At 40.9% G+C, this 20,528-nt stretch overlaps 1 protein-coding gene across 2 annotated transcripts in view; it reads left to right on the top strand.

Annotated features, from left to right (window-relative positions):
- CPA6 (carboxypeptidase A6) overlaps window positions 1–20,528 on the top strand; it is an 84,468-nt gene that overhangs the window by 59,098 nt on the left and 4,842 nt on the right. For both annotated transcript variants that reach the window (XM_048077048.2, XM_048077050.2), the window contains exons 7-9: window positions 11,481–11,591; window positions 11,844–11,934; window positions 16,601–16,803. In XM_048077048.2, coding sequence (XP_047933005.2) covers window positions 11,481–11,591; window positions 11,844–11,934; window positions 16,601–16,803 — 405 coding nt within the window. The remainder of the gene's footprint in view (window positions 1–11,480; window positions 11,592–11,843; window positions 11,935–16,600; window positions 16,804–20,528) is intronic.

Below are 20,528 nucleotides of genomic sequence, written 5' to 3'. Positions count from 1 at the left end.
GCTAGTAGGAATATTTCACTAACTATATAAAGGCATTTTCCTAGATTAAAGAAAGTTTTTACAGAACTGAAGAGTTCCTTGAGACTACAAGAATGTATAGTTCTGCCCATCCTGGTCATGGATTGCCTTTTTTCACAGATGACAGACATTTTCTTCTTTCCTTAGAGCAATACTTCAATCCAGCATTAAAGCAAAATGCATCAGGATAAGAATTGTGCTTACAGCCTCATTATATTAAAATGGCTAGGAGGGGAGAAGAGACAAGACAATTACATGGTTTGGATCAGAATAATGCTTTTCTCAAAGGGATTGGGCACTTTTAGTAAGAACTCTGGGAAAACTGTAGGTCTCTCTGTGCTTTAAACTCTGCAATTCTCTTTTGCTGGCAAACGCCTCCCGTAAGCACCACTTTCCATCCTCCCCGGCGCCTAAGGGCAGTTCTGAGAAAGGGCAGTCCACTTGGAAACCGATTTTTCCAGGCATGTCTGTCAACTCTAAGGAATAGCACCACAAGCCCATAGATTTAAGGCAAGCAAAAGAAGAAGCTGGATTTATGTGAAGTTAGGCTCTCCTCTAGCAGGAACAGCAGATGCGCGTCCCTTTACTGCACAGGCAGACTGAAATATTTTATCATGTTTTCACTTCACACTGTGACCTCTGTCACTTGTTTTTATTGCCACTGTCAGGCTGCTGAGTTGCTGGCGGCTCCCTGGGGGCCATGGACAGGGATGACATGGGCCTGGCAGCCTGTCCCATCCCACCACCCCAGCCAGGAGCCCCAGGTATCAGGACCTCCCTGGGGGTTGGGACAGGCCAAGGACAGGCCAGGATGTGGGCCTGTGGATGGGCCCAGCTCAGCAGGGACCATGGATGGGTAGGGCCGGCCTGTGGACTGCTGGAGGCTGGCCCTGCTGAGGCCTTGCTGGGACAGGGGCTGATGGCCCCAGGGGCTGAAATGGGGTCCTGGGCCCTGGGCAGGGTGGGGTGCCTGTGGATGGGCACTGACAGTAAGGCCTGGGGGTGGCCTTGGGGTCCTGATGGCTATAAGCTGAGGAACAATTTATTGTCACTTACATTGAAACACTGGACTTTAATTCCCAAGCTATTTTATACATAGGAAACCTCCTGACCTAAGTGGGAGGTCTATGTGGGATTCGAGACATAACCCGTCTTTTCAAGTATCCATGCTCCACTGTACCACGAGGCTTTTCAGGAGATTTAGCTTAGAAAACAGCCTCTATGTATGAATGTGTCTTTATATTCAAGCTCAAGACATGACCAGCCAGCTTGGGAGCCCTCAGTATCTTCCTTGTGCCCCTGGAAGTGACAGGTTGGGGTGTGCCAGCAAATTTCCTGCATGCATGGGAGACACCACCTCCCTCCCACATGGTGGATGTGCCACCAGGCAACTGGTTGTTAGCAGCTTACTGGGGCACAGGCAGTAACTCCCCACTTTCTCCAAAGCATCTGTAGCTGCCCAGCCACAGCAGCCACAGGACCTGGTTCCCATCTATCTGAAAACGCAAAGCAGAGCAAGGCAGAGCAGACTTGGGAAATAAGGATGTGGGGCCAGAGCGTGGGAAGACAAGAGGCAGCCTGCTATGCAAGCTCCTTCTAGATTCAGGCAAATACAATAGTTAGAGAAAAGGAACAGCTGAACTAAGGGAAAAGGGAGAAAGATACACAGGGAGAGGTTTAAGACTAAAAAAGAGAAAGAACACACAGGGAAGAGTTTTGCATTATGTAGTAATATAACTGAAGTACAAAACCAACCTCCTTGTGTTCTGAAACAAAAGGAGAGCAAAGACCATTGTTTGGTTTCAGAGTGAGTTTTTTTTGTTTGTTTTTGTTTTCTTGTTGTTGTTGTTCCTTTAAAAAAAAAAAAATTATAATCTACTCCAGGATGAGCTCTGGCCGTGGCTTGGTATCCCATAGGTCTGGTGTTAATAAGAAATTCAGTCTGTTTCTGTAGTAGGCGGCCCTGAATGCCTTTAGTCTCAGCTAAAGATAATCAGATGTCCTACAGGGATTAGTAATACTGATGTTCTCTGACAAACCCTACCTCATGGTCACTGAATTTTAGGTCAAGAAATAGGACTCCTGTGCATGAAGGATCAGAGTTTTAGGTACCAGCTAATGAGCCACAGAGAAGTGTCTGTGTATGTATTGTAGTAGAAAACCTGGCAATAGTTATTTGCCATGGATAACTGTTTACAGTGGAGTTTCACCAACCTCAAGCCTTACTCAGCTGAAAAGGGCCAGAGATAAAGTCCCTGACAGTGGAAACATTAGGAACCGGCAGTGGAGTATAGGGAAGCAATAAGAACTGTGAAAGAAAATGGAAGTGATTACACGTGGACTACTCTGAAGGCAACCTGCAAAGATAAATGAATCTAATGCAACCCGGAATTTGTTTCCACAGCAGTAAATTAAAAAATAAAAAAATATCCTCCTACATTTTCAAAACATCTGCATGGAATCTAATCATACATTAAAATGGGTTAGTAAATACTACATACTGGAAAGAAAGGGACTCTATTATGTGTAATTACCTTGTAGAAAGCAGTAGGCTTTAGACAAAAAAAAAAATCAGACATAACATATTTAACCAATATTAAATAGCCCTTCACATAAACAAGGAAACACAATCTACAGACTTTTTGCAGAAGTACATTATGTATATGTGTCAACTAAGACCATTTAACTCCTCTTCACTGGGTGTGCAGCTAAGAGACTAAAAGCAAAATTCATACATCTAATTATCCTCAGACCTCAGATTTAAGATTTTACCATTGTTTTGAAAATCTGAAATATCATTCACAGGCTGCTATTCAAATTGACATCAAAACTAGGTTTCAATTTCAGTTTTAGTGGAAGCAGATGAGTATTCACATTACATCTGGTTTGACTTCCTTCCTTCTAATAAATGCTGCCATTTGAGCCATGTCGATGATATATAACCTTGAAATGTTGCTCATACAACATTTTCAGAAAACAAAATACAAGAGGTGTAACTTTAAGATGCCCTATTCTTTGCTTCTGTTGAAAGAAGTTGTATTTCAAACCTGAAAGATTAGAAAATTCAAGAAATTTAATTAACGGCTTCCATGAAAAAAGCACTGATTGTACTTCTTCATGACAAAATGTACTTAGAATACAATAGCAAGTAGAAAGAAAAAGTCCACTGAGATCAAATGCAGTCCCCTAAGTGAGTGGCCTCATCAGGTTTTCAAATGACAGTGCAAATAGTCTTACACTTTGGAAATACATTACCCTCCACTACCACCTTCTTCACCAATCCACAGGAGTTGGCCTTTCTAGGAAAAAAAGGAAAACTGCCATTTCAGCAGATCTACACCTCAAATGTGAATGGTGGCATTCTCTTCTATAGACTCCCTAGCCTCTTACGTTTTTGAAATGTTTAAGTTTGGGGATTTTCCTCAAAATAACATTATTATTCTTTAAATGTTAGTAGTGTCACATTGTGCTTACATCGCACTGCACATTGCGCATACCCACATTTCTTTAATGTGAGACTGTTATGAGTGTTTTGTTTTTTTTTTTTCCTGGATTACTAATGTTGCTGTCTGTTTCCTCTGGGACAGAACCTACCCAGTATTTAAGGTCTTTGTTGAAAACATTTTCAGAACTACTTCTGCCTTTTCTGGATTTGATCAAGGTGACTTGATAAGTTTGGTTCAGGAATTGACCTTGCTATGTACCCATGTACCCATGGGTACATGGGTACCTATGTACCTATGTACCCATGTACCCTTGTCATGTACCCATGACAATTCCCACACCCCTATCCACTGGAAAGGAGCTGTATAAAAGAAGAACCCAAATGTGCACTCTGAAGCCAAGAGCCCTTGCAGCACTGCATCATATGGGTCATAATAGCTGTCTAATCTCAAAAGAATCCCAAATCTGAGAAAGATATCAATAAGCTCTATATACTTTAATTTGAGAAATGCACGGTAGCAAGTCCAAATTCTGAAATGTGTGTCTCCTATGATCCCAATTACATGAGTTCCCATATTATCCAAGGCAATGTGTTTGTGCTTCATCATGCAGCCAGGGAGCAGACAGGTAACCCCAGCCAAAAAAAAAAAAAAAAAGGCTGGGTAGATTTTTTTAAAATGCTGACATTGATATTGATTGCTGCCATAGCCAGGCCTGAATCCCAATCCTATCTTTGCACTCCATAGCAGTGAGCTAAGAGAAATGCAGAGACTGTCCAAGAAGCAAAATGGCAACACCTGCCTACAGTATTCTAAGCTTGAGACTGATTTATGAGACACCTTCTGGGATGCATACTGCCAATAAAGCAGCCACCAGGCTTGAAGGCCAGGCTCCAGAGACCAGTTTTTACCAGGAATTTTGGAAGTTTTGAGGCCTCAGATTCTTCTAGGGAATGTTTATGAAGTGCTTGACTGTGAGGGCAGAATACCTAAAATAATAGAGATACATATACAGAACTGAATGAGGACAACAGTGTGATCAAAGGCAGGTCCAAGCAGGAGACCAAGACGGCAACGATTTTAAAAAGGTTTGGCTATTCTTCAATGCTAGTCAGGCCATGTGGTCAGAAGGCCATAAAGCTGTAACTATTCCTACTTTAAGAACTGCTGAAAGCCAGTTTAGCATTTATACTCGTTCTGCAAAGTTCCACAGTCCAGGTCCTGATGGACAAACCACCTGTGAGATGCTGTGTCAGCAGGCAGAGCAGCACTCAGTCACTCACTCATTCCAGTGCTGATGTCCACACTGTCAGGAAAGCAGCCTCACTTTCTGGATCATTTCTGGGTCTTGAATTGCATCAAAGTTGGTAAGCCTTTAAGACACGGGAGATTTATTTCCCCTTGCCCTCTGTAACTACAAGAGCCTCAAAATGTTGGCTGCTCTCCCCACTGATTAAGAGATTCAGACACCGGTTTTTCACCCACTTCATAAATATTCTGATCTCAGGGGTCTGTAAGAGTTATGTGAAGCAACACACTAATGTTTGTTAAAGATTATATGCTTGACCTATCACTTCTCAACAGACTTAAGCCTTTCAGACAGGTACAGCTGAAATGCCACATTCCCACAATCCAGTATTTCACACAAGTATTGATTTAAAGAATGCTCGTTACACCTGTATTTACGTATTCTTTGAGACAATGTAGTTAGTTCACACACACACATAAACACCAAAATATGCTTTCCATCTCCATTTTTTTACATTCTCCTAGCAGAGGTTTTGAGCTGTGCAGGAAAGCGAGCAAGAACTTGACTGTATCTCCCTGTATGCCCTACATTTATACCACTGCTGTTCCTGGGGACAGATGTACCCCTAATCTTAGCATATATCTGAGTACTGGCTCTCAGAAACCTGAAGAGCTTTCGAAATTATTGGAAATATTCCAGAGTCAGAGGCATGTAAGGTGAAAACAAATACTGTATCTGTAGATTTTTCCCTTCACCCTTTAGCCGGATACGTTCATTCTTTCCAAGGTCCCTTCCCTTCAGCTAAAGCTCTTCAGCTGATGTTGGTTTGACTTGACATTTTTTGTTGGTGGTTTTTAAACCACTGCATCTGCTGACTCTATAAAATCTTCTTTTCTGTGTTTTCCTCCTGTTCATCAGTTTTCTGTTCACCCTTGTTTCTTAAAACAGGACCAGAAACTTCTAAGGGCTGCATGCTGGCCCCCTGCAGCCCCCTTCCCAAGTGTGAGTGATTGTGGCACTGTGAAGGCTGGGCTCTTCTCACCTTGAAGGGCCAGCCACCTGGCCACCACTACACAAATGCTCTGACAGCTTTTTCAGTAAATGTCATACAATCATTTGAGCTTAATTTTTATTGTTTGCCAGAGTCTAGTCTCCCCAGCTGTCTTTTTAGCTGCCTAACCAAAAAAAAAAAAAAAAAAAAAGTCTTCTCTGAGTGCTCCCTGTATATCCATTATCTGGGGGAAAAATCCATCTGTTTCATCCTGCAGCATCTATATTTGAAACACTCAGCCTTACTTATCTTTAGCTAATTCATTCTTTTCTGTCAGGAGCTTCTGCCTGAAATGTTATTTGGTTTTGCTCCATCAGAGAGATCTCCTCTTTCAGCCTCTTCACTCAGTACTTCATTCATCAGCCTTTCAACAGCAAGAGGTGCTGGTACAAATGCAGGATCTGTTTTATCCGCATGGTTTTTTCCTTCTTCCAAATGCTGTTCCTGCCATTTGAAGTTTCCATGCCATAATCACACCTATCTGTATCTAGTTTCTGCTACCACTCAACATCTCCCCTCCACTCCACAGCTGGTTCAGTTCTGAACAAGGTCTGTTATTTCCCCAGCCAACTTACATCCCACTTTGGTCTGAGTTTCTGCATCTCTCCAGCACATTCTTACTACTGAAAACAGATGTTACTGATATGTACCAATTCTGACGGGTAGGAAAATAAAGTAGCTGTGAATACTACTAACACGAGTTTCCAGGACTGGGTCTTCAGTTGTGATTGTGATGCTTTATTATTATTGTTATTATTATTTTAATGGATAAAACCTAAGCCAATGCCAAAAAAGATGGAGTGCAGTACCGTGATATCACCACAATGAGGCATGTGATGCATTGTTTTAAAAACAGCTGTGGCAAACCATTTCTATGCTGTGCAGTATTTCTTCTCTTTTTCGGGTCCATAATAGATTTTCCCAGGTTCTGTTCAACATTACTATTGTTTAGAGAAGGTCCTTTCCTTTGATGTGACACCTTCACGATGGTGAAAATCTACATATTTAAAATTATTTCTGGTCTTCCTTTTCCAAAAGGAAAAAAAGCTCTGCATTATTTCTCTTGTGTACTTTCAACTACCCAGCTGCATCTTCCCAACTACCCATGATCTTAAGAAGCTTAAAATTACTTTCATTGTGCTTGCAGCTGTTCATTTTTTCACAATGTGAATGCATTTTGATAAAATAAAGGTAATCCTGCATCTGTCTTGTGCCTGTAGTAGGAATTGTTCAATGACATTTGTTAGTGCAAACTCCTATGTGAGTATTAATCACTAAGATGTTCAAATTCTGCCCCGTGAGGGCTTTTAAGCTGTTGAGTGTGTTCTTTTTCAGTGCATGAAGACAATTCACATTGTTGCTCCAACACTTGTCCTAGGGAAGAAATACTGCTTTATATTTTAGCAACCCAGCCCTTTATGATGATGTCGAGTAAATAGGACCTCAGTAAAACTACTGATATGCAAAGGCACTATTTATCATGAAACACTTTGAAAGAAAATTCTGTGCTTTCAACAACTTAGCTATTTCAGAAACTGAACTATAGGCAATAATGTGTATCTTAATTATTTAACTGCATCTCAACTATTTAATTTAATGATCTACTCAAGTGAATTATATTGGGTTTCCCTCAATATATACAAGACCAACATCTTGGTTGGTTGCCACTAAGTTCATGTGGGCATTAGTTGTACACAATTACTAGGAAACAAGTTTATGTTGCCCCTTTTAGAGAATTCATAGTGCTACAGAATAACACTGGCTTTTCCCTTCCCACCTAGATAGTCCTTGAACAATTTAGGACTTAAGAGGGTTTTGTTATGTACTACCCTTCTGAGCAGGACCAAGAAGTTCTATCTCCTATTTCCACTAAGAACTGTGGAACTGCAGCCAGCTTCTTCCCCACAAGATACTGCTTTTGCTAGACTGGTCCAAGCCACAGTGGGACTGCTCGTTGTTTCTCTAACATGTCAATCATGTTGTCATCCCTCTGCCTTTTCTCTGCTTCAGTATCTTCTCCGTTTGAATCTCTAAGTAGCACTGTAAGCAAACCTTTGGGATACCTCAGGTCCTTCTCCCTTGCACACTCTTTTTATGGGCTCTCCTCTGAGTGCTGCAGAGTAGTTGCAGCACACTGTCATTTTTCTCCATTGCTGTTTTTGTGTTCCTCCTATGGGCAATGTTTTCTGTATATTATGAAAGAGAAAGTAAGATTTTACTTGGGAAAAAAAAATGGTTTCAGGTTTCAAACACAGTTCAAGCTTCAACCTTGAAAGTTTCACCCCTTCTTTTTAGATGTTTAGTTCTAGGTACTCATTTGTACCTTCTCCTTAAAAAATAGGCTCACCACTCTGCTTGTGACCAGAGTGCCAGAACAGGGCATTAGTAGTAAAAAGGAAAATGGGGATAAAAGGATGTACTGCTTCCAAGTACAATGACAGAGAAAACTACTGACTAGCCAAACTGATAAAGCGGCTGTGAAGGCCTGAATGGCAGATCATGGTATCACCCTGCTAAAATGTAAGAAATACAGAGAATAGTAAAACATTATATGCTACCATCAGAAGGATGTTTTAACTGATGTCTTTGTAAATGGGTAGAGGAGTTAATCCTGTGTTATCATAAGGTTTTTATTATTATTATTATTATTATTATTATTTTATTTTTGTGTGATTTCTGGTAAAACAGCAATGGAGTCAATTCCCTGTGCTGAAATAGTAACAGGTTCATTCAGTGTGAATGTTAAATTCAAAGACAGAAACAATATAAGCTGATTGTTACCTTAAATATAATAACAATTAATTGTGGGACAGAAAAATCATTAAGGTCACATGCAATTTCAGAGTTTCTCTCAACCCTGTTTCCTTGCTTTGTTCCTCTGAGTCAATCCCCTTACTTCATAAAAAGTCCAACTCTGTCCTAAATCCATTTAAAACTCCTGTGCTTTATTGCCTTGGCTCTTTTGTTTACTTCATCCCCCAAATTAAATTCTGTATGGTCCGGGTCCTCAGCCAGCCTAAGCTGGCATAGCTCGATCAGAAACCACCACTCTTTGCTGATCCAGATGATTGAGCCCCCTCCTATTAATCACTGGTCGTTTCCCCCATCCCCCAGGCAGATTGCTTGCACGTTGTTGGCAGGGTTCCGGCATCATCTGTTCATTCACTAATAACACTATTCAGCATTTACTGGGCCAGCCTGGCTCTCTGCGCATTCAGCAGCAAAGCTGCTATTGATTGCATGATGGGGAAGCAGAATCGAGCTCTATGAAGTAGCATCACTTTGTATTCTGAGGGCTGTGTGCAAACTACAATGCAGTTAATTCACTAATGGTTTATATTTGTCTTGCTTGTGCCATAGTGAGGAGAAAATGTTTCAGCACTGCTGGGGGTGGGGTCGCACGATCATTATTCGGAGGATTTGAAAGTCACTGCACAAAAGGCAAGTTGTGTGCTGTGCTCCAGCAATGACACACCTTAATGCCTGTGAGGCACATTGCCAAAGACCTCCCAGTTAAGGGAGGTAAGATTATACAGCCTGTGTTGCCTTATTGCATGTGCCAAATGAAACTGCCAGATAAAAATATGGTATGAAGGACAAAATGATTTCAGCAGAAAGAAATAATATGATCTCACTTATACCAGTTTACACCATCTACACTCTTGCTCTCCATGAAGAAAGCTGCGCCAGGTCCATTACATTTGAAGTGAGATGGTACTCTGAAAGGGTAACCAGTCTATTAAGATAAATCATATATGTTTTAAAGAACAGAACTGAATGATTGATATATGTGGGTCTAAATCAATTTCAAGACTTAAAAGTTTGAAAAGTATTACTGCCCTCCAAAGCATTAAAGGCCTCCAAAGTCTCTCATAGTATTTCATAAAATACAGCAGTCATTCAAAATAAAACAGAGCATCTTTAAAAAATTAGAGGGAGTCTGATATTTTGCTCAACACAAGCCAGTAGTGCAAGCTTGCAGCCCAGAAGGCCAACTGCTCCTGGGCTGCATCACCAGAGGAATGGCCAGCAGGGTGAGGGAGGTGATTGTGCCCCTCTGCTCTGCCCTTGTGAGGCCCCACCTGGAGTGCTGCATCCAGGTCTGGGGTCCCAGCACAAGAAGGGTGTGGGGCTGTTAGAGCAGGTCCAGAGGAGGGCCACAAAGCTGATCAGAGGGCTGGAGCAGCTCTCCTATGAAGAAAGGCTGAGAGAGCTGGGGATGTTCAGCATGGAGAAGAGAAGGATCCAGGATGATTTCATTGCAGCTTTTCAATACTTAAACCGGTCTCGTAAAAGAGATGGAGAGCAACTTTTTACATGGGCATATAGTGATAGAATAAGAGGGAATGGTTTTAAACTAAAAGAGGGAAGATTTAGATTAGATATAAGGAAGAAATTCTTCACTCAGAGGGTGGTGAGGCCCTGGCACAGGCTGCCCAGAGAAGCTGTGGATGCCCCATCCCTGGAAGCATTCAAGACCAGGCTGGATGGGGCTTTGGGCAACCTGGTCTGGTGGGAGGTGTCCCTGCCCATGGCAGGGAGTTGGAACTAAATGGTATTTAAGGTCCCTTTCAACCCAAGCCATTCTGTGATTCTATGATTCTATGATTTTGTAGTTTTTGAATTAAAAATATCAATTCAAATATTTTCATTATATAACTTCTTGCAAATTTGTAAAGGTTCTGAAAAAAATTCAAATCTTATCCTCGTAATTTTTAAGGAGTGTATTACCATAAATTAATTAATTATGTTTGGCTCTTTTAAGGAGATATTTTTAAGTATTTTGAAGAGTTTCTTCTTCCAGTTTATGATACAGTATATATAACACTTCGATGTAACAAAATGCATAATTACAGATGTAACTTGCAGTGAACGAATGGCATGCATAGATAAAGCCACAAGCAAATATGCCAGTCTCGTTATCTCTGATATGTAAATACCTAACACAAAGACAAAAGCTGAGCTGTATTTGTTAATACTGGCTAAAAAGAGAAAAGCATTAAAAAGTCAAGGAAGTGATGTGTGGTGACTTGTTTCCTCCTCAACCAAATTTCTTCTCCCTGAAATAGCTGCTGAGGAGTTTCTGGTTTGCTTCATTTCTCTATGATAAAGAATGGAAAAAAATTACTTTCCCTACCTAGACCTCCTCTTCCAACCTTTATACCTGAGCTTCTCCAAAACTACAGAGCTTCCTAAATTGTAAAGGAATAAGCTGCTTGTATTGATGATTGTGAATATAGTAAATTACTTTGAATACAACAAAAGCTTACATAAGGTGAGCCTTAAATACTTTTATACACGCTCTGACCTCACCAAATCATCACCTGGTGGAAACAATAGCATTCCATTGTCTTATGGGACCTAAGTATGTTTCCTCAGCTAAGAAACTATTCCACTGACTTTCAGCTCTTACGTCAAGAAACACTTCACGTGCATTTGTTTCTACGTAACGTGAGTTGTATTTTCTTGGCTATTGAAGGTAACTGAGAAGCAGCGAGAACAGGGTCTTTTGAACACCTTTTTTCACGTTCACATGCTACCTTTATTCATATTTAGAGTAAGATGTCAGCCTTTCAAGTGCAGCTCTAAGAATACCAATGGTGCAGTAGGAACAGGTCTCTACTGCCAAAGGCCACATGACCATCTTAACCAGTCACAACACTTAACCAGGAAATTATTTTTGTTATGGAAACTACATACTTTGGCCTTTCACCTTCAGGCTCTGCAGACATACCAGACTGATCCTACCATGAGAAGGATGCTAACTCAGCTGTATTTCTATATTATGCCTGTATTTAATGTGGATGGATACCATTTTAGCTGGACAAATGTAAGTACTATCAGTAGTATTACTCAAAAACTTGTTCAGACAGGTAAAACTGAATGTTTCTTATATCATTCAAAGGCGACTTTCTGGATAATCTGGCCCTTCAGTTTGTGTCACGCACAATTGAAGTAAATTAATTCAGTTAAAATATAATACTGAGTATGTTTACCAGGGGTGTGTTTTTCTGTGTGTACAGATAGATTTTCATCAAAATATAGTAATGTTGTTAATTAACTGTTTTAAAACTTACATTAGGATCGATTCTGGAGAAAAACAAGATCAAAGAACTCCAGGTTCCCGTGTCATGGTGTTGATGCTAATCGCAACTGGAAAGTGAAATGGTGTGGTAAGTCTGAAAATACTTTGGTCCGCAAGCTCAGATTATCCTGTATTTAATTATTGACACAGTAAGTGGGTTAGATCACATCAGTTGCAAAGTATTCCACAATTAAAGATGAAGCTGCTTTCCTATAACACCACAAGGCAGGGCTTGAATCTTCCATCTATCTTAAAAAAAAAAAAAAAAAGTCCTGAACTTTGGAAAGACACATCACAAACAAAAGTTTTCATGGTAATTGTGGGAAAATTGCAAAACCACACATACCTGTTCTATATTTCTGCAGTCATGTAAATCATATGAAGCATAGTATTGAGTTTGGTCCATCACATTTCAGAATTTACCTGACTACAACCTTTGGAAATATTTTAGACTTAATTTTATTTAATTAATCTCTTCTCTGAAATGACCTTAGTTTTGGAAACTTCAGATTTGCTTTGTAGAGAAAGGTCTGAGTATATTTTAAGACCATTATTTTTAGTGATTTAGTGAAGAAGCTTTTAAGTACATGGAGATCAGTTTTCAAGCTCCCTGAATTTCTGTAGATACTTTCATAAAAACTGACCTAAATTTTGCATAGAGGACACAGTAGTAATGAAATATTACCAGAAGATTTGGAATGGATCAGCTGAACAAGAAATGATATTTTATTAAATCTTACAGCAAGATGATGCAACTCTCACACAGGAGTCAGCAGCCACACATGTTCTGGTGTAGCAGAAAGTAATAGCCCTTCATTGTGAAATACAGCATTATTCACCTGGTTCTTCTGCTGACCTGCTCTCCCATCTCAAGCAACTTCCTTCACCTCTCTGAAATTGTGTTTGCATGGTGTTAGCACAACGGTCCTCCCTTTGAACTATTCCTCTTCTACTGGAAATCTCCAGGGGTTTCCACAGTGCTCTCGCTGCTTGAAGTAAGGTTAAGCACTGTGCAGTCTGCCTTTCAGCGGTTTGATTGACTAAATAGATTTTTGAAAATTGTAAGGATAAAAGTAAGTGTAAAATATCTGCTTGGGGGAATTATAAAAAGATGAGAGTGAACAGACGCATACATTCAATACAGCATGGACCAATACAGTATGGACCTTCCAATCTCTATCAATTCTACTTGCAGTAAAGAAAGGACTGACAAGGAAGCAGTTGCAGATGTTAGATGTTAGATGAGAATCTCTGCACCTCAGAAAACAGTCCTAGGGCTGCTATCACGATCTTCAAGGCAAATTTATGCTGCAAAAAGAATGTAAAAATGAACCAAAGTTCTGTATCATTGTTATTATCTTTTACTTACGTGCAAAAATCACAACTGCAGGTATTTTGGGGATGTGCTTTTACTGTTCAGAAGTCACTGGCATAATTGGAATGAACAGTTCTCTTAAAAATCTTCAGAGCCATACTGTAGTTACCTATCAGTGCAACATTAATATTCACACAGTGTGTTTTCTTTCTAGACCTAATTAATCTTTCTTAGGTTCAAATCACTCTGCTCCTCCCTCTTCCTGCTCCCCTGTATTTAAAACACTCCAACTGTGTTAAAACCTAAACACTTTTTACTCAGTCCTGAAAATGTTTGCTCTTTTTTCTGTAAAAGCAAACAAAAATCTAGGCTGAGTGAAACTATAGCTATACGCACACGTTGTGTGTTGCCATCCACTACTTGTTAAATCTCTTCCCTGCACTATAAATGAAAGGCAGCTCCCCACCACAACTTTAAAAACTAAAAATTATTTCAAAGTTGCTCATCATCCCACTAAGCACATGCTCTGCTTTCCTTACTGGACCCTAAATTCCACCTGATTCTCTCTTTCAGCAGAAAATAAAGAGCTCTTTCATGGACAGGGCTGACGGGTGCTCAGAAGATCCTCACCTGGAGGCTTGTGTTCTCATTAATCTGACTCTAAATGAGGCAGAGAAGAATCTGGATCATATCACACTTTGAGGCTTGTAAAACCATGATGCATTTAAAATTTAATATGGCGTATGCTTGTAAAAAAACTTTTAATACAGTTCAGTCACACCTACAGTTTGCAGACAAGGCTTGAACTTCACTGCAGGACTCCCAGGCAGGTGTGTGGTGGCAGAATCCAGCCCCTGCAAAGCCACTGTGTGCTAGCTGCACTGAGCTATTTGGTAAAGATAGCACAGCATCCCTTCTGCTTTCCTCTGCCCTTCTAGTGCGGGACTTTGATGTAAGCTTTATGATGTTGCTTCTGTATTCTCTAGGGGCTGAAAAATGCGTTATATCACTGATTGTGATAGATACCGTTTTGCAGCCCCCCTGTGCCCAAACTAGTGCACAGAAATTGCACACAGCCCCAGGTGAATACTGACTGCAAGATCTCTGGTGTACAAATGTTCCTTGCAACATATATATATGTGCAGTAAGTAGCACAATGGTTCAATTCATGAGATAAACAGCAACTTTAAAGCCAATAATGAGGTACACAGAATTAAATCATTTCATAGGGCAAATCCAGAGAAAGGGTTTGCATCCAAAGCTCTGAGAAAGAAGCAGTGGGAATTAAATTTTGAATGCATCTCAATTACTAGAGCACCCCATTGCTCCCTGAGGACAGCACCCCACACTGACAGGAGAAGTGGTTGCAAGGAAGTTTGAGAATCATGCTTCAGCTTATCCATACCCCCAGTCTTGCTTCTGTACCCAATTAGACTTGGTTTTATCATTCTCTGCACATGCTTCCTTTGTACTTTTGATCTTATGATAGATGCTGGAGGATACCCTCAATATACTACCAGGTACAAAAATAAGGCAGCATGGTGATATTTAACACAATTCCGTTTTCTTCTCATGACTATAACTCTGAAATTTCACAGGAGTTGTTGATACATACTGTATCATTTTTTATTTCTTGTGTTACTGTAAAAGAACTTGCAGTACGAAAATTCAGGATATCCTTACACTGTCCATGGGCACCATGGAAACTCAGTCTCTTTACCACCAGCCAGCTTCACTTAAGGAAAAACATTAACTACAGCTGGGATTACAAGTGGCTCATGATAGTAGGCTGAGCAGTTTAGAGAATCTTTTCTTCACTAAAAGTCACTAAACTGAGTCATATTTTACCATTGGGTCATTTTAGTGTTAGCTTGTAGGATTATGCTTTTTATTAAAAAGGAGGCTCATTTTCATGGTTCAGCATAGAACACTGTTGTGGGCGATGAAGCATCCATTAACAACAACAACAACAAAAAAAACAGCTGCTCTGGAGGCTCTGTTAAATAGCTTTTCTTTAGCTATATTATCTGACAAGACATCAAGGCAGGGTGCTCTTGGGATCTGGATGACTTGGTGGCCATCTGTTCTGCAGGGAGGACACCATCTGCCCTCAACATAACCCTTCCATATCCAAGGCTATCTAAGCAGTAATACCTTTTGATATCCCCACCTGTGGCCATTGAATGATAGTCTCATTTTTCCTATTACAAATGAAGCTGCAGCGTGAAATTCTTCCACGCTTTATTTTTTTTATTTTTTTTTTTTGGCATTAGGATGATCGCATAACCCTGCTTTAGTTCATATTATTATGCATTCTCACACACTGCTTTTTTCTTATTATTTGAAGATGGGAGTACTTACTATACAAAGGAAAGCCAATAAAGCACTGCTTTTGTAAGCCCCTTATGGTACCAGGAAATGTAGCAAACAAACTATTATTATTCTGCAGGTCAATGTGAAGCATGTGGCATTTAGAAATCACAGTGGATAAAAGAGCGCTATAGATTTGCATAAATATTCTTCTTTTAGGCCCAGGCCCTAAGCTGTAAATGAGGTGGTGGCTTAGAACCAGAACTGCTATGTGATAAAGGAGCCACTACCACGCCTCCTTTTCTGAGTTTCATCTCTCACTACCTCATGGGATATTACACATAGGTTTCACTTCTGTAGCTTACTGCCACCTGAGCACAATGATGCAGTGAAAGAAATCCTCACTGTTGGGCCCTTGCCCCTTTTTGAAAGAAAAATAAGCCCTGTGCAAGCTGAGATTATTTCTATTTTAGTTAACTGAGCAATCATCCTATGCAGCTCATCATTTTTTTCCCATAAGGTTTGCGAGAGTAAAAATAGGCAGTAGTCAGGGACTATTCTCATGTTTTAAACGAGTCTCAAAGGTAATGCATGTCGAGGTTATCTACCTACCATTGCAGCTATCACTGCATAAGCCGGTACACTAAACTACTCTTAAGGGCTAAACTGGTCTGGGCAGCGACTAGTGAAAAATCTCCATGATTCCTAATAGACCAACTGAAACCCCTCACTAGTTTTAATAAAACCTCCATGCCGGAGTGCTATCATAAAGTGTGCCCCTCGTATGGAAAGCTAATGAAGAAAATACAATGTAGTCAGGCTCTCCTTTCCTGTTTGGGTTAAAAATACATCCTCTGGGGAGAACTGCATGCAGTTGGCCACTTGGCCACTTGGTGTGTTTATTAGATGGACAAGCAGATTGCTGTACTGAGGTCCCACTGGCTGATGCCCATCATTCACAAAAAAAAGCAATTTGTTTATGGCTTTTCATGCTTTTGCACAGAGGCTAAGCAATTTGTTTATGGCTTTTCATGCTCTTGCACAGAGGCTCACATAAGGCTGAGCCAGGATTTGACCCATAGAAATTCTCCGTGATCGCTCACCGTCAGCTTTCTCATTCCATCTCTAGATGAAGGTGCTTCATTTCACCCATGCGATGACACCTACTGTGGTCCCTACCCTGAGTCTGAGCCTGAAGTAAAGGCTGTTGCTCATTTTCTCCGCAAACATCGGAAACAAATAAAAGCCTATTTGTCCTTCCACGCATATGCACAGATGCTGCTGTACCCTTACTCTTACAAATATGCAACTATTCCAAACTTCAGTTGCGTGGTAAGTACATTATGGCTGGGGAGAATACACTTCCCTATATAACATTTTTTGGTACATTTTCATTTTGAGAAGAGAGTTGTTTCCTCAATGCATTGCACATATTTAATATTGAGGAGTATTTGTTCTGGATCCGTTTACAATCTGGTTTCTGATTAGATAGCCTTCCCTCAAAGTGAGTCAGCAGTAATTTGATTTAAATGGTATAGTGCCTTCCATTCATCAGTCCCTGCAAATTACCCTATAGGATAAATCCCTGGGTTTTAATTATAGTTATTATCATTTTATTTAATTAACAGTAATGGGAATTATGTAGTTAAGTCCCTGGGCATCATCTAGCTGATATTCTGTCCCTTCATGCTCAGAACTGGAACACTTGAAGCACAAAGAAGATCATCTTCTATTTTATGGCCAAAATAAAATTGAAATGGTTTACGTTTATTGATTAGAAGAGAAATCTCATAGATTTCACCAAAAATAAAGCTTCTATTGCCTTATGTATCAACCTGCTCAGACGTAGCATTTTTACCACTTTAAGACAAGCAGTTAATTAACATCAGGTGCTTTAGAGCTTTTGTTTATTAGGAGAATAAATTAATAGTATATTTTTTGATGCAAGCTTATTGATTTACTAATATGTACTTTTCATGTATTCTATGCTCATCCAAATGCAGAAGAGCTATTCCCCCTGCTTGCAGTGTGAAGTCTTCTTTGAGCCAGACTCCTGTGCATAAAACCCTCCCTTTAGCCTATTCTCTTAGGGAAATGTTGCTCAAGCTTCACTTGCTCTTTGCTCCTGCTCACAGATGCATATTGCAGCAATCAGTAACCACCGTCTTTCTTTTGCTTTGTCCATACATCTCTCATTCTGGCCTTGAAAGCTGCAGTGACATTTAACTTACTAGTTTAAGCTAGTTTACTCCAGAAGGAGCTTAACTGCATCTTACATTTATCCTGTGCAGAATAAATGATGTTGTCGGTCCCTGGAGATTTGCTGAAGTTTCACTGAGCTGCCCTCTCAGGAGACTGAGCAGCCAGCACTGCACAAACTGAAGCCTCTTTGTTGGTTTATTTCTGTTAAGACACTTAATTTCATGAGTTACTAAAATTTCTCCTGTCTGATGTCATTCTTGGGAAATAGAGCAAATTACAAGTTAGCTATGCAGGCAAAGGAGCTAAAAATATGAACATGTGGAGACTGGCAATCAAACTCTGCACTGACTCTGATTAAATCCATGAACCTTGTTTTTATTCTACCTTCTCCACCCTCTTTTGGGGAGTGGGAGTGGCAAAGGGAAAGAAGAGCTTCCCAGACGAACTGGTAGCTATTAATTACCAAAAAATGTAGACTGGGAATTGAAAACCCCAGGATCTCACTTCTTCGAAAACCAGCAGGTGCAAGCATCCTTTTATTTTAGAACAGACAAGACAGCAAAAGGTAAAGACATAATCTTAGGAAGAATCAGCATCTCCTCTGCAAGATGATTGCTGGGTATCAACAGTACCAGGAGTAATGTGAGACAACAGCAGACACAATGTTAGGAAATTCATTTGAAGGAAAATGGACCGCTGAGAGCTTTCATACATACCAATATATCTTCAATACATGTTGTTCTTGTTGCTTGATGGCTATTTCCTTTCTGAGAGAGAAACTGCCCCTCAGTGCACACACTCTACTTTTCCATCCAGAGCTTTTAAACCAAAGGAGTCCATCTTTGGTGAGTGATAGGTGTGCCCTGAGTTTGTGAGGCCTTGGATCAGGCTTTGCATCAGAGGGAGTTTAGGTATGGACCTAAAGTGACACAGAAAGACACTGGTTTAGACAACAGCCCTGAACAGGTGTAAGTCAAATACCAATTCTAAATGTTCTGCCAGTGCTTGACTCTGGCATTGGTTTTATTGCAGTGGGGCAAAAAGGAGAGGGAGGTTGGAATAAGAAGCTGAAGTGATTTCCTGTTATGTAGAAAGTTTGGTATGGGGGGGTTATAGTGGAAATGAATGGAATACTGTTGCTTAGTTATTTATGTGTTCTAATATTTGCTTACAGCCAAAGGCTCCGTCACCCAGCGGCTCCTAAATGAATAATCTTTAATATTTGAAGTGACTCAAACGGTGACTTAGGCTGAGGTTCCAGACTCTCCAGTTCTCTTGGAGATTTACAGTGAGATGGAAAGTGGCTGTCTCTGCTTCCTGCTGCTGACGGAACAAGCTTTGCTGGTCCACGTGGACTCCACATGCACAGCAGATAAATAGCAGTTGGAGTTAACAGGGGGCCACAATTAATCCCAGGCTAAAGAAAGGATGTTTCTGTCTGGGTCGTGTCATTCTAGAGAGCTGTCAGTTACCATTTCAGTTAAAGCGTTCAATTATTCAGAGCTGCTTTGAAACTGGAGAGCTGCGTACTGATCACAACATGCATATTCTGGGCTAATTCAGGCACAAGTCTCCTATTAACACTCTCCTAAAATCTGTCCTTTTAAGATACTTAAAATGAAAGTGTACTTTAAGATTGGAAAAAAAAAAAAAAAAGGAAAAAAAACGGCAAAAACATTCATCCACCTAGAGAGTTTTAAATTTCACCTACTGTTCACTCCTTTTTTTTTTCCTGTACAGTCACTTGCAATAGTGTTTACAGTGAGCTTATATGGCATGACTGAGTTTGTGTATCTCCCTGTAAAAATCTGACAATTGCATGTGAAGCTTTCTCCTTGAGGGGGGTGTTCAAGGGCTGGTTGCCTGGATTTATTCACGGTGAGATCTGCACAGTGTGAACTGTCCCCCTTCGGTACGTAACTCCAGCAGGGGAAGTGAGCAGCATCCCTCCAGGCGAAGAGCAGTGCAGGGACACCTGCCTACATGCCAGACACACACTTGGGTCCCTCCTGGGCTGACCTTCGGGCAGTTGCTGCCTCTGCGCAGGACTCAGTGCTGTTGTGCTGTTTTAAAATGGGAATTGCCAAAGGATTTCTTCAGAACGATTTCGACAGGGCTTGCCTGTTTTCTGTCATTGCTGTAGGACGTGTAACTCATGTGGGGAGTGTTCTCTCTCAGAGCTGTGTTCTCCTTTCCATGGCACATTTACTGGGATGACTGCTGCACTGTCGCAATGAAACCCCTCTGCCCTCACAGGATCTGACACCTCCTGCCCCATCAGGGTCCTGTGTGCATCATGACTCACAAAAGTTGAGGCATCTGCATGTGTAATAGGAGGAACAGTCCCAAAAGACAGTACTTCCCTCTGTTTTGGGCCTCCCGCCACCTCCTCGTGTTTGGTGCGGGGTGAGTCAGAAACTGCCCGTCAGCACCAGCTGGCTCCCAGGTCCCAGCCCTGCAGAAGCGCACGGCAGCACTGACTTGAGCAGTTCCTGCCTTCGTGCAGCCTCTCATGGAGGTGGTGTGAGGAAGACAAGAGACAAACTGAAAATATCAGGCCAGAATCTCCAGCACAATCTACCTTGTGCTGAGAAATGAACAAACCAAATCCAGTTGTGTCTAACAGATTTCCATAATGGGGTAAAAATTTCTTTTTCTGTTGGGCAAGGGCTGGACAAGCTAGGTAAGTGGGCCCATGTGAACTTAATGAGGTCTAAGTCTAAGTGCTGCATCTGGTTTGGGGCAATCCCAGACATGAGCACAGGCTGGGAGAAGAACTCACTGAGAGCAGCCCTGCAGAGAAGGACTTGGGGGTTCTGGTGGACAAAAAGCTCGACATGAGCCAGTAGTGCGTG

Source organism: Anser cygnoides, chromosome 2 (genome assembly GCF_040182565.1).
Source record: "Anser cygnoides isolate HZ-2024a breed goose chromosome 2, Taihu_goose_T2T_genome, whole genome shotgun sequence".
In the NCBI taxonomy this organism is placed as follows: domain Eukaryota; kingdom Metazoa; phylum Chordata; class Aves; order Anseriformes; family Anatidae; genus Anser; species Anser cygnoides.
This window is presented reverse-complemented; position numbering and strand designations above follow the sequence as displayed.